General features: G+C 36.9%; 1 protein-coding gene across 1 annotated transcript; it reads left to right on the top strand.

Annotated features, from left to right (window-relative positions):
* The first annotated feature begins 1,905 nt into the window (after positions 1-1,905).
* LOC135251014 (transcription factor Sox-21-B-like) lies at positions 1,906-4,025 on the top strand. The gene has a single exon (XM_064327939.1). It carries the CDS (start codon positions 2,550-2,552, stop codon positions 3,291-3,293), a length of 744 nt encoding a protein of 247 aa, XP_064184009.1. The 5' UTR covers positions 1,906-2,549; the 3' UTR covers positions 3,294-4,025.
* The last annotated feature ends 9,217 nt before the right edge of the window (positions 4,026-13,242 follow it).

Here is a 13,242-nt window from a genome sequence, read left to right as displayed (position 1 = left end):
GAAAATATCTGTAAGTCCTATTCTTGTTTAAAAAGCTATACGGTATTAGTAACTTCACTCTTTTTATTTTGCCAGAATTATAACCTCTTCTTCAAGATGAAAACATCTGTGTTTAAGGAGCCGTTGAGTTATTATAAGCACGCCATCTTTTACATTAAGACAAAGTAGGTTACACTGCAAGATTCGAATGCACTTGAACCAGCAGGTTCATTTTGTGTCTGGCAACGATTCCCATCACTACAATCACGTCTCAATGTTTATTCTGCCTTACCAACATTCACAGAGCTGCCTTTCAATCGTAATCCACAATTTCAATGATGCTGTTATACAACATAAACACATACATCTTTTTCTTTAAGAATAATTCATTTGAAAAATGTTGCGCTGAGTGAAGCGGGAAGCATAGCCCACCCCATGCGACGAATTCAGTGTAGCTTAATAGTTCCAACTTCATTTCAAATACACATAATAACAATAATAATAATAATAATAATAATAATAATAATAATAATAATAATTATTATTATTATTATTACTATTATTGGTGTTGTAACAAAGGTTATGTCACTTCGTTTTCCCACCGTCAGTGCCATTTTGCTCATTACCAGTGACTTAAGAGGCAACACCTGAAAGTAGGCTATAGATTTATTAGACCCTACCAGGCTTTACATTTCATTGTAAAGTAGGTTAAACCACGCATTGCAATTATATTTCACTTCTATGATAGAACACGCAACCTACATAGCGTAAAGTGTGTCAACATTATATCAGCTCCAGCGAGTCAATCATGTAAACACTATTTTGAAAACCTCTTTTCCATTTTTAGCTTTCAACTTCCGTAAATTATCTGAAGTGTAAGTGAAGAGCAAAGGCAATTCAGTTTATTAAAGCAAATTAAAGACCGTCGATTCCAGACGACAAAACATGAAAATCAGTAAAAAAGGTGTCTGTATCTTATTTTACCTTATAATCTCAGTCGTTGCAATTTGAATCCTTTCCCCTTTCCGTCACTTGAAGAGTGGTACCTGGGAGGATAGACTAGGTAGACTACAGAGCTTACTTAGACCATGAAGTTTTGTGAGATAACAGAGACTAAAAGTATTGCTACTTTTAATTATGAATGGAAACTACCTGTGGATTCTAATTCAGGTGTTAAACACGTTCATATAAGTATGTTCAAAGACAGTTAAAAAACTTACTATTGTATTATAAAAGTGATGTTACTATCAGTAGGCTACATCACATTTTTAAGTCATAGCAACAGATAATGGTAGTGGTGATGATGACGAAGATGATGATGATTGTTATTATAATTGTTGTTGTATTGTTGTTTGTTTATTTACAGTTGCATATTAATTCAGTTAATAACTGTGATATATCGTCTTTGCTTAGACTATGGTAAGACTTAAGCAGTCTAGCGGTCATCTGATCGTAGTGCCTTAAATAAATTCCTGTAGGCTATGGCCAATTTGATGAACATTTTTACTGCTTACACAAACCTAAAGCGTGTTTGCCTCTGACTGACATATAGAAAAATTGTTTCTTAAAATGGTTACATCAGTCATGGATAAGATTGGCAAATTACATTGACTGATAAAATATGTTTTTAAATATAATTTACACTTTAGGTTCATTTTTTTACATTTTATTGCGACTGAATTATTAGTGTAGGAATCACTGTTCGTTCGTATGGACAAAGGAGAACAAACACGTTGAACAAACTGTAAATAACATGCTTTAATAGTGGTACTGGCAACAAATTATCAAGAAATGGGACTAGCAAAACATTTCAGTTAACCAAGGTTGTGTTACTGACATTGACATAGTCCCCTCCCTCCTGAATACTTCTCTAAAGGCTACTTCGGAGTTACTTGCGCCCTGCTAAATGCGTAGCCTACCAAATCCCTAACAAAAACGCAGCTCGTTCGCGCAGCAGCCTCGGTCAAGGCAGCTTGAGCTCGACGTCCTGCGCATGCTCCAGGGGGCCTTGCAATACCTGCTTTTGGAGCGAGTCTTATTTCACATGGGGCAGGCTTGAGATATCTACCACTTGCTTTAATGCTGGATACGGGAGCCTTTCGTTTGACAGTCAGAGGCGACAAGAGAGACTAAGGGACTCTTACTTTTTCGTCGGAACAAGACAACTGTTTTGTTTTGCTGTAGCCTGCTTCACTTTATTCACCGGATTTCCCTGCGAATGAAAAAACAAAAACAAAAAACTTTTGAGTGGTTGATCATATTAGACGGAGCTTTTGCTACCCCTGTCTCTGTTGAAAGACGGATACATTTGCAACAACGCGATGAAGAACTGAGATTGAAGTAAGTGAACAGAGCACTTATGGTTAGAAGCTATCTTTTTAACGTCTTCTGCGTTGTGAAAACTTTTCAAATTAGCCGCATCCATGCCAGGTGACAAACTTGCATAGAATGTGTATCGAGTGAATACTATCTGGAGGTTTAACTGTAGGAAAAAATAAAACCCTTGGGGCTTTTGACAAAGGCAACTGTGAAGGTTTTCACCTTGTCGTGTAAAAGTGCCTTTAATCACGATGTCTAAACCTATGGATCACGTAAAGCGTCCTATGAATGCTTTCATGGTGTGGTCAAGAGCCCAGCGCCGGAAAATGGCTCAAGAGAACCCGAAAATGCACAACTCAGAAATCAGCAAGAGACTAGGTGCGGAATGGAAACTTCTTACCGAGTCTGAAAAAAGACCGTTTATTGACGAGGCAAAACGACTGAGAGCCATGCACATGAAGGAGCACCCTGACTACAAATACAGACCCAGGCGGAAGCCAAAGACGTTAATGAAAAAAGACAAGTTTGCATTCCCAGTGCCCTACACTCTTGGAGATCACGACACGTTGAAAGCGAACAGTTTATCGGCTGGAGCTCTCTCCGAATCATTCATTGGGAATCCGGAAAAAGCAGCTGCCGCCGCTGCGGCCGCAGCAGCGAGGGTCTTCTTCAACCCGTCTATGTCTGCAAACCCTTATTCCCTTTTTGACTTCGGGGCGAAGATGGCAGAGATCTCCCCGCCATCATTTCCATACGCTTCCTCACTCGGGTACCCTGGTGGCGCAACTGCCTTCCCTGGAACCGGAACTGTTGGAAGCGGGACACACACTCACACTCATTCCCATCCTTCCCCGGGCAATCCTGGCTATATGATTCCTTGTAATTGTACTGGCTGGCCATCGGCGGGTCTCCAGCCTCCTTTGGCTTACATCTTGCTACCGGGAATGGGCAAAACGCCGCTTGACTCCTATCCCGCTTATGCGGCAGCGTTGTGATGCGCCTGACTTTTAAGTTTTCAATGTTGTAAAGACTATATGTGCCAGAGTTTATTAAACACATGCTCGAGTCTATACATGTGATAGAAGTCATCTTAAATATCACATGGGTATGTATATAAATTAATGCCTTTATGTAAGGTACTTTTTTGTTAAGGTAACCCATCGGGAACGAACAACTGTCGAACCGTTCTGTGCAGTTAGTTTTGGAAACAGCTAGCCTAAACCCTTATCAATGTGAATACTCTAATTTACCTCCTTTTATTTCAACCTGTTGCAAATACACCTGCTAGGAGGACTTGTTGGAATTTGCTAGATGACTGTGTCCAACATATACATGGGTTGCAATTCTTAATTTAACTTGTGAAAGAAAAAGTTAATAATTTAATAGATCATTGTCAAACATAATGTTGGCTAATACAATTTACATTTAATATTAGATTGATCAAGCAATGACTCACCTACCTAAATAAACGGCCATGTCGATCTTGTTTTCAGCCAGAATGACGTGTAAATGTGTACAGTTTAATTTTGTGGTTTAGTTAATGGTTTAACCTGGAATTGACTGGGTTGTTTGACTAGAAATCCAGTGCATATTTTATGGTTTCAGTACTGTTTTATAAGTGTCCGAAATATTTATTGTTTGGAGGCATTATGATGATCCAGTTCGTTAGAAGGCTGAGTTTGTCCAGTAGCTAATATTTGCACAATAAACTTGAAGTGCTTATAGGATGCTATATTTTATCTTTATTTCTAAGGTAGTTAACACACTCTTCAATGTCAATGCTTTGTATTATTAAACCTTATTGAATTCCACATCCATGTTCTTCAGCAGTATTTGAATTTACCATATAAAACTGATGTATAGTCATTAGCTATGGATAAGCAAACATAATATATGATAATTTCAAATGCATGCTTGACGAACAGGCTCTACTGTGCACAGATTACGCGTTGTCTAACCCATAATTGTCTTATTTTGAGTATTATTTCATATTCAGTTTGTTTTCGTGTAGGCTACATACATCTTAAGTGGCATTCTGTTCTTTCGCGGAACAACAGCCTATAAATTAATAAAGTATGCAGACAAGGTCTTGCTGAATCGCTTACAAGATTTTTATCTGAATTGCCCTTAAGTGCTTAGTCCAGGTGAAGTGTAAGGTATCCTCCAAAGGACGCTTTTGTTCTGGCTTTGAATAGAATTACGGCAAATCTAAATCAGGCCATTGTAATAAAGAGCCAGAAACCTAGTTAATCACTTTTTTTTCGTGAATAGAAAGGAAGATTAAAAAGTATTCAGGAAATGCTAAGGCTGGCTCTTACTTCGACTGGAGAGCAGGTAGGCTCTTGCACTGATTAACAGCTGAGCTGACGACACCTTTCTAAAATTTTTAGTGCCCTTTTCAAATAACTATCCAATGAACGCTCAGCCTACATTATGCACTTAAAGGAAACAATAACATACCAAAATTGTACAATACATCCTACACGTCAGTTGGGTTAAGTGCACTGTGTGCCATTTAATTTTAGTAGACATTCATAAGTATTCCATATAAAAAATAAACGTACATGTAGACCTAATAAGATGTGTGAAGTAGGGTAAATTTCGTATTAGTTTAAAAAAGTTGTGTCTTATGGATCAGAGTGATTATGCAAAACTAATTTGGACTGTCCAGGGATAATTATCTCCGACACGGTTAATTAAACCCTTTCACCGCTCCGCATTCTTTCGTGATATACCCCGATCACCTCTGTCCACGAAACCAAAAAGGTTTCCCCTGAAGATAAACGAAGCACTGCACAAATTAAACAATTACAGCTTTTTTTATGTATGAAAGACAATTATTTAGAAATCACATTTCAGTAAAAACGTTTTCTATTAACGGTTTCAATTTGGTACTCAATTTTGCGTGAGTGGTTTGTGAAGAAAAAATGTAGGCTTTTTCAACAACTTTGATAAGGCTGCCCAGATGCACCGCTGGTGCCAGAAAAATAATCTTTATAGTAGTTAATTTGGCGTATTTCATCATTTCCTCGACACAACTATACTCTGTGGTGTGTTGTATATTCATTTATTGAATAGTTTTTGACAGTTTGAAAAAATCTTCAAATCAAAAACATACGTCTCCAAAGGCGTCTCCAATAGGCTACAGGTTTATAACAAATGATGTAGGCTATATTACCAGCGACGACCACTTTCCTCTCTTTCTCTTGCCCCTTTTTATTCTTGGAAAATAGGAAAGAAAACTGAAAAGAACTTTTTTCTTCAGTGGGAGCGTTTAGATAGTCGAGGAGGTTTTGTCTGGGAACAAAACGCGGGCTGGGAGGTTTTTGTGGGAGTGTTGTTTGTTGAAGTGGAGCTCAGTATAAAGCGGCTGCTCTCCGTCATTGTGATGGAAGCAATCAGTGGTATTTGGAAAACTGTTAGCATTGTGCACTTCTTCTGTGTCCTTTGTAGAGGATTTCTTTTCACAAGGTTTTTTTTTCAGCCGATCCAGCTGGCCCGAGTGAATACCTCTGCAATGTGTACACGCTTTGTCCCTCCAAGGCCCTGAAGTAGCCCACACTGAATGGAGTGAGTTGACACTGCATGACAGTGAAACAACATAATAAAAAATACATGAGCGCGTGAATAGAAGCCGACGCATAAATAAATAAAATGGGTGACCAAAACTGGATAAACCGAATGACAAAACGGTGAAAGGAGAACAAAAAGATATTTAACACACTAGATTAGCATTAGAATGCGATCTACAAGGCAGAACAATTGATGAATAGGTTTACCGGCCAAGAAAGAAATGGACTAAATGGCTTTTGAATAGATATACTTTTTCCCCCAGTGCAGAAACCGGACAGAATGGTCAAGGTGGAGATGCAGCTATGCAAAATAGGCCATGAAGCGACTTTTTAAATATAAAAATGCCATATCCAATATTTTATCATGAAAAATGAATTTTAATCTCTATTGGGTGTTTTGAAAATGATTCATATTCATGGGAACGTCAGTAGACTGACTTCCAAAAAAATAACAGAGTCCAAATAGCGCACGTCACAGTTGACCGAATAGGAAATTGCTTAAATTTTTAAAATCGCAAATGTAAAAGTGATACAGTTTTATAAGCATTTTTCATCACAAAAAGTTTTTAGAATTAATTTGAATTGAAATTTATATTTTATTTTACTCAGAGCAGGACTAGTAAATGTAAAGTTGTGTAAGTCGCTCTGGGTAAGAGTGTCTGTTAAATGCTCAAAATCTACCCAGTAAAATGCCCAGTGTTAATTCAGCTCTAACAGTGTTAATTCAACTTTTAACAGATAACATTTGGTCTCACTCTGGAACGTTAAGAGCTAACTTTACACTGTTAGAGTTGAATTAACACTGGACATTTTAGTGTGTAGTATCACAAATTCATGTGAGTCATGCTGCCTTTCTTTTAAGACTACATAGGCTATTCATCTTAGGTTGAAAATGAAAATACATTTTTAAAGCTGATAAAAAAGATGAGATTTTATGCAGTTGAGCTATTTCAATCATTGACATGATTTTAGGCTTGATTGAGAACATAGTAACATATGAAGGCTCAGATTTAACCAATATAGGTTTTAATTACTTCATATACAGATGGTACTTCGTCTGCAATATTACATTCAGACATGTTTTGCCCTTCATTTCATAAGGATCACATTATAATGCTTCCTTGCGTACTTGTGTTTGTATATGTACATTATTTAAATAATAACATTCCTTAAAATTCTTATATTAAATGATTTTTTGGACAAACATACATGTATTTCCAAGTGGGAATCCCAGGACTAAAGGAGTTCATTTTTTCAGAGACTAGTAAGGGGAAGCTGAATTGTGCACCGTTACTGATGTAATATTGCACATCCACTTCATAGCTGTGATATTGTTTGATTGACCACATTTAGACTCCACAACATGGATTAAGTGAGAGATTAGAAAATATGCAAGTCACTTTTATTCTGAATAAAAGCCAGACAAGGCTGGATGATTCCCTGACAGGTTATCTTTGGAAGGCCTATATTGCATACACGTGTATCTTTAAGATTGGCCTACTCAGACAACCCACTATGCCAAGTCAAGAAAGGTAACAGAAGGTCTAAAGTTGATTCTAGGTGTATAATTTGTATTCAGATTCTGTTGCTGTTGTTCGTCCACATTGGTTTCCTCAGGGTACTCTGGTTTCCTCCAACAGTCCAAAGACATGCATGTTAGGTTAATTGGAGAGTCTAAATTGCCCCTAGGTATGGATGGTGTGTTGACCCTGAGATAGACTGGCGACCTGTCCAGGGTGTATTATTGCCTCTTACCCAATGCATGCTGGGATAGGCTCCAACATTGCCCACGACCCTTACCAGGAACAAGCAGGTTAGATAATGGATGGATAGAGTCTGTTGCTGTTGTTTCTCAACATGAGGACCAAATAAGTGCCAATGCCAGTAAAGCAGGCTATCATGAGGCTGAACAATCAGAATAATTTGACCAGAGACATGGCTGGAAAAATGTGTGTGACAAAATCTACTTGTTGATACATTGTTAGGAAGCAATAATGCCCTGGTGAGCTCAGCAAAAGCAAAACAACCTGATATACCACGGAAGACCCCTGTAGTGGAAGATCGAAGAATAATTTCAGTCGTAAAGAAAAACTTCTTTTCTGCTATTTGACAGATCAATTAGACTCTCCAGGATGCAGGTATAGATGTGTCAAAGACTACCATAAACAGAAGACTACACCAGCATTACTGCAGAGAGTTGACTACAAGATTCAAACCACTGGTAGGCCTCAAGAACAGGTGATGGAGAGAGGAAAGTGTGGAGACAAAAAGAGCTGTTCATGTTCCAAAGCACCCCCCCCCCATGCATTTCACTCACTTGAAGACAAGACTAAAGATTAAACGCCCCAGAATCTGAAGATGCCTGCTGTACAGGCATGGCAGAACATCACCAGGGGTGATACCTTATGTCTGATGATGTCTATGGGCCACAGACTTCAAGCAGTCATTGAATGCAAATGATTTGCAAGTATTAAATATGATGAGTTTATTTCAGATTATGAAAATATGTTCAATTACGTTTGCTCTCCTAAAATGGGGGGACAATATAGAAAGTGCTGTAATTCCTATATGATCACCCAATACGGATGTAAATGCCATCAAATTAAAACTGACAGATTGCACTTATAATATTTTATTTTAAATCCAATTTGTGGGAATACAGAGCCAAACAACAAAAATTCTGTCACTGTCCCAATACTCTTGCGTTTAACTATTTGTGTGTGTGTGTGTGTGTGTGCTTTTATTATTTTGTTATTTAGCCAGATAATTACCTAGATTTGTCCTATGGAACTAAATTCTCTTTGATCAGCATGTGTGAATTGCTGGAACGATTGCAAGGAACAACCGGACACTTTGAGACAGGTAAAATATGAATAACACATGAATATATAATTTCATTTTTTAAAATCAGCAATCAGATTTCCACAGTACAACTTACTCAATTTTCATTATGGACAAAAAATACTTTTTTGGGGTAATTTAGGTTACCACACAACTACTCTATTTGTTTGAGATTGTTAATTTTTTCACCAAAGGCCTCTTGGGAGTTATCAGGCATTCTAATATTTGAAGTGACCAGGAGACATGAGGTCAGCTTGTCACTGGTCAAATAGGTCACTAACCACACCTTACTTCCCAGGATAGGATGAATTCCTTTACTCAAACTGACATCATACTTTCACAGTGAAACTGTCACTGAAATCATAAAGCTGAACTTTCTCGGTTAAAGCATTATTGTAGTAATTGTAGTAATTTTGTTGTTGTACCTTGCACCAGTACCACTTAAACCCAGATTAAATGTAACCACAATGCCCTTAACAGTTTTCTCTTTTCAATTTCCTACACAGTATACATTTCTTGCAGCCATCTGCCGATTGCCAAATTAATTAAAAATGCTGAAAGACATGGAAAAAAAGCTTATATACATTTATTATGCACAGAAAGTACAAACGTCAAAATGGGTAAATGGACACAATTATTCATTCCTCATGTCAAATTAATGGAAAGTTTAAACACATGCTACTTGGCTATTTTCATGTGTACTTCACTATGTTTGGTTTCTTGAGAGATCTGAATGTATTCCTTCACTCTGCCAATAAAAAATGAAAACATTATTCCACAACTGACTGCCAGAAGATGACACCCATTGACATAGCATTGATACCCATTTAACCGAGTTCTCAAAATAGCAGTTAATTATACATTTTTTGGGCTCCAAGACAGTTTGACACATATTCAATGAAGCAATACACCTTCTGAATGCAACATTTAAACTTCAGACACATTGTTTTTGCCAACCAAGGAGCATTGAAAGTGACACAATTCCAATCATTAGGTCAAGTATAACTGCCCTAATGTAAATTCTAGATTATTCTTCATCTGTCAAAGCCTCATTAATGATCATAAATGCAGTTGTATTGAAATACATAATATTTTAATTTCATGTAATTTCAGACCAAAATAAATGGCAACTGCACACTGCAAAAATATCAGTCTTCACAATATAAACATTGGTTTAATTCAGCTCACATACTAACAAACTGCTAAAGTAATCACTACTTTGGTGCACAAAACAAAACAAAAAAAGGCACAAAAGTTTTGATCTCCTTCATGTTATCAGTGCTGAGGGGCACAGCAGTCACAAGCTCTTAAATAGAGGCATGCATTTGAGTCTGTTCGCAGTTCACTTTGGTTGGTGCATCAGAGTGCTTTTTGTTTTTGCATTTGTTTGTTATTATGTGAACTTATGCCAATGTTTATACAGTGAAGGCTGATATATTTTTGCAGTGTGTGGTTCACATTCTCATTTATTGATTAACTTTTAGCTTTGTGCACCTGCATCATATTTTGGATGAAGCTTTTGACAGAGTGCAACCAAACATCTCTAACCCTGCCATTTTTAAACAAGCAAAAATAATCTCTGTGCAATATAATAATTCACTAAACTGACTATTTGTACTTCAAAATCAGCCCAAACCTCTTTGAGGTTAAAGCTCATCACCTCTGAAGTGTCTTCCCACCATATTTCTCAGACAAAAAATTGGTCACAAAGGCAACAAGGGATTATCATTTAAAACAACTCCAATAGTAATTGGCTAAAACACCCATTATTTAAAAGTGAAATGGAATACAGCGATCAGGTTTGAGAAATGAGAGCAAGCACTTCCATGCTAGCCATTCTTACATGAGGTATGAATGAATGCTTCTGTAGTATGCAGTCTAATTGAGATTATACCACTGTATTTTAACCATCCACAGGTAGCACTGATTATGTCCAAATGATAAGAGAGTTGTGGACACGTGTTTGTAGATAATCAGAAAAGGCCAAATTATAACAATTTTATATTTATCTAAAGTGGCACCATTCTTAATATCATGGTCATTTGAGCTATTATCAATTATGAAATGGTAATGCATATTTAAGCATGACTTCAGACTGGACCACAAGTGGCAATTTAATTCCACAGGAGCAACAGAAAATGAATACTCAAGGAGTTTCACACAAGTTCCGCAGAAGTTATATGGGCAATAACATTATGAAGATAAGTAATACATTATCTAAATTATAATGCATTATAAGATGACTCTCATACATTTAATGCCAGTGATAAAAGGATTTTATGCTCTTGTCCATTATATACATTTAAACTGGCAAATTACTTGTATGTATTTTAATTATAATTGTCTCTTATTAGCATGATTCTCATTCAACTTTCTGCGGAAGTGAAACCTCTTTGGTGGTCTTTTACCTTAATTTTCCTGTGTTGTTATGAGAAGTTATGGCTTTTTTGGCATTTATGGCTTTGTCAAACTTCTAGGGAGTCTTTTCTTATATACCAGTATTATTGTATCATAGTATTATACCTTTAAGTCATCTTTAAGACACATGTACTGTAGCATCATGGTTATGTGTGTTTACGACTGTGGATCAGCTCAGCATTGACCCCAGAAGAAAAACAGGTATCAGATTTAAGTTCTAAAGATTGCATTAAGAATCTTCTGAGTTCAATACCATTAGTACTAAAGGCTATTCATCGTATTAGGTTTTAGTGCATGATACAAGCCTTTTTAAGTGTTTGTATTCTTGCTGCAGTAATACTGAAACCAGTCTGACCGCTATTATTTTGTCATTGCATTTAAACAAGGGCTTATTCTTTTGTGGTAACTGCAATTAACAGAAAATATTATATAGCAACAACAACAACAACAACACCAACAACAACAACCAAAAACTAGCACTTGCTTAAATTCAGGACTTGACATATGTCCACATGTCTTGGAGGCAGAGTGAGATTTTGTTTATATAATAAGAACCTGAAATTCTCTGACTCCTCCAGTTCATTTTAGGTCAATCAAAGTGTGAAAAACCTCTCCTGAAGCAATCTTGCCATCATGGTACTGTGCCAAGAATGTTTATGACTACCATGTACTGTATTACCTGTAAATTCAGAAAAAGGCTCTGATAAATTTTTAAAATTCTTTATGCTCCCAGGAGGGGAAAAATAAATTATCTTGTGTTGCACCTTTTCCGAAACACCTTAACACGCCAAATCAGAGCTCTAAAACCATATATGTCTTCTTGCCCAAGGTCATTCAAAGAAATAAGAAGGTCTCTATATGCTCATACAAACATCCTGAATTCTCTGAAGTCCGCAGATACTTTAAAGTTTTTTTGGGGAGCATATATTGTGTTGGGGGTGTGAAATGCTGACCTGGGTCAACCAAAAGCATTCGTCCCCACAGCCCCACTGTTCACCCAGAAGACAAATAACCTGAAATCCAGCTGAGGTAGAGGAAGATAAATGGAATCAGTTTATCTTCAGCTCAATCATTTGTAAACATGTCCTCTACCATGAAATGCATGTGCAAGGACCAGAGCAAGCTGATTCTTTAGACGTGTGAGGCTAAATGCCCTTTTTTTCTACAGTGTTGGATTTTTTTCTGTCATCGCTGTGCGTGGATTTGCTTGTCTACACATAGCACAAACCTATGTAGATTAAAGTTCATTTCTTGGTTCAGGTTTAATAAGATTCAGTGCTAGTTTTATTCAATGTTTTTTTAGTTTTATTAAAATATGTAGTCAAAGTGGAATTTTTATTTTTGTAGAACTAAAGGCAAATGAAATAAAGAAGAGAATGAGAACAAGGATTTTACAGACCTTAAACTTCCAGAACTAAAATAAGCCCTAATCCTCTAATGGTCATCGGCCAAAAGGAGCACATCAATGAACCATAGCACTGCTAAATCTTATCGTAAGATGAAAGCTGAAAAAGCTGTATCATTTTCTGCTTTTCTCCACAATTCATGCCTGGCAAAACCAAGCACTGGCAAACGTGAATCATGGAGACTACAATTTTCCCTGGACTCCTACAGGTTGAAATGCATTTAGTTTACATTCTTGGGATAGGCCTGTCCTGCAAAGATGTTAAATTATTTAGATTGGATCATTGTCAATCACTGACCACAATAGGTCCAATAATATTGGAAGTAATCAAAACCTATTTTAGACAAATGACCTAACAGCAATTCAACTATAATGACCTGAGTAAAACATGGGAAGCAATGGACCTAATCGACCAGGACCAAATGCTAAAATGTTTCAATTTTGTTTGCAAAGTACTTAAAATAGATCAACAGAAACAGGGATATTCAGAAAATTAGTACCTGATCGCACCCATCCCCCTCCCCCTAAAATACATGAATAAATAAAGATCAAATAAGCAATTAAGTTTGTGAGTAGTGTTCCTTATTCATTTGTGAAAGGAAGTGAAAAAACTATGGTCCTTCAAGCTTGGCCTCCTGTTCCAAAAAGACTTCATTTGTGACACAAAGGGTTTTTAAATGGGCTTAATATTCTATTCATTGACATTCT

This window comes from Anguilla rostrata, chromosome 3 (genome assembly GCF_018555375.3).
Source record: "Anguilla rostrata isolate EN2019 chromosome 3, ASM1855537v3, whole genome shotgun sequence".
Classification (NCBI taxonomy): Eukaryota; Metazoa; Chordata; class Actinopteri; order Anguilliformes; family Anguillidae; genus Anguilla; species Anguilla rostrata.
Note: the sequence above shows the minus strand (reverse complement) of the source record. Positions and strands in the feature narration are given on the sequence as shown.

Coding starts and splice junctions, on each gene's coding strand:
- LOC135251014 (XM_064327939.1), top strand. CDS start 2,550: ATGTCTAAACCTATGGATCACGTAAAGCGTCCTATGAATGCTTTCATG.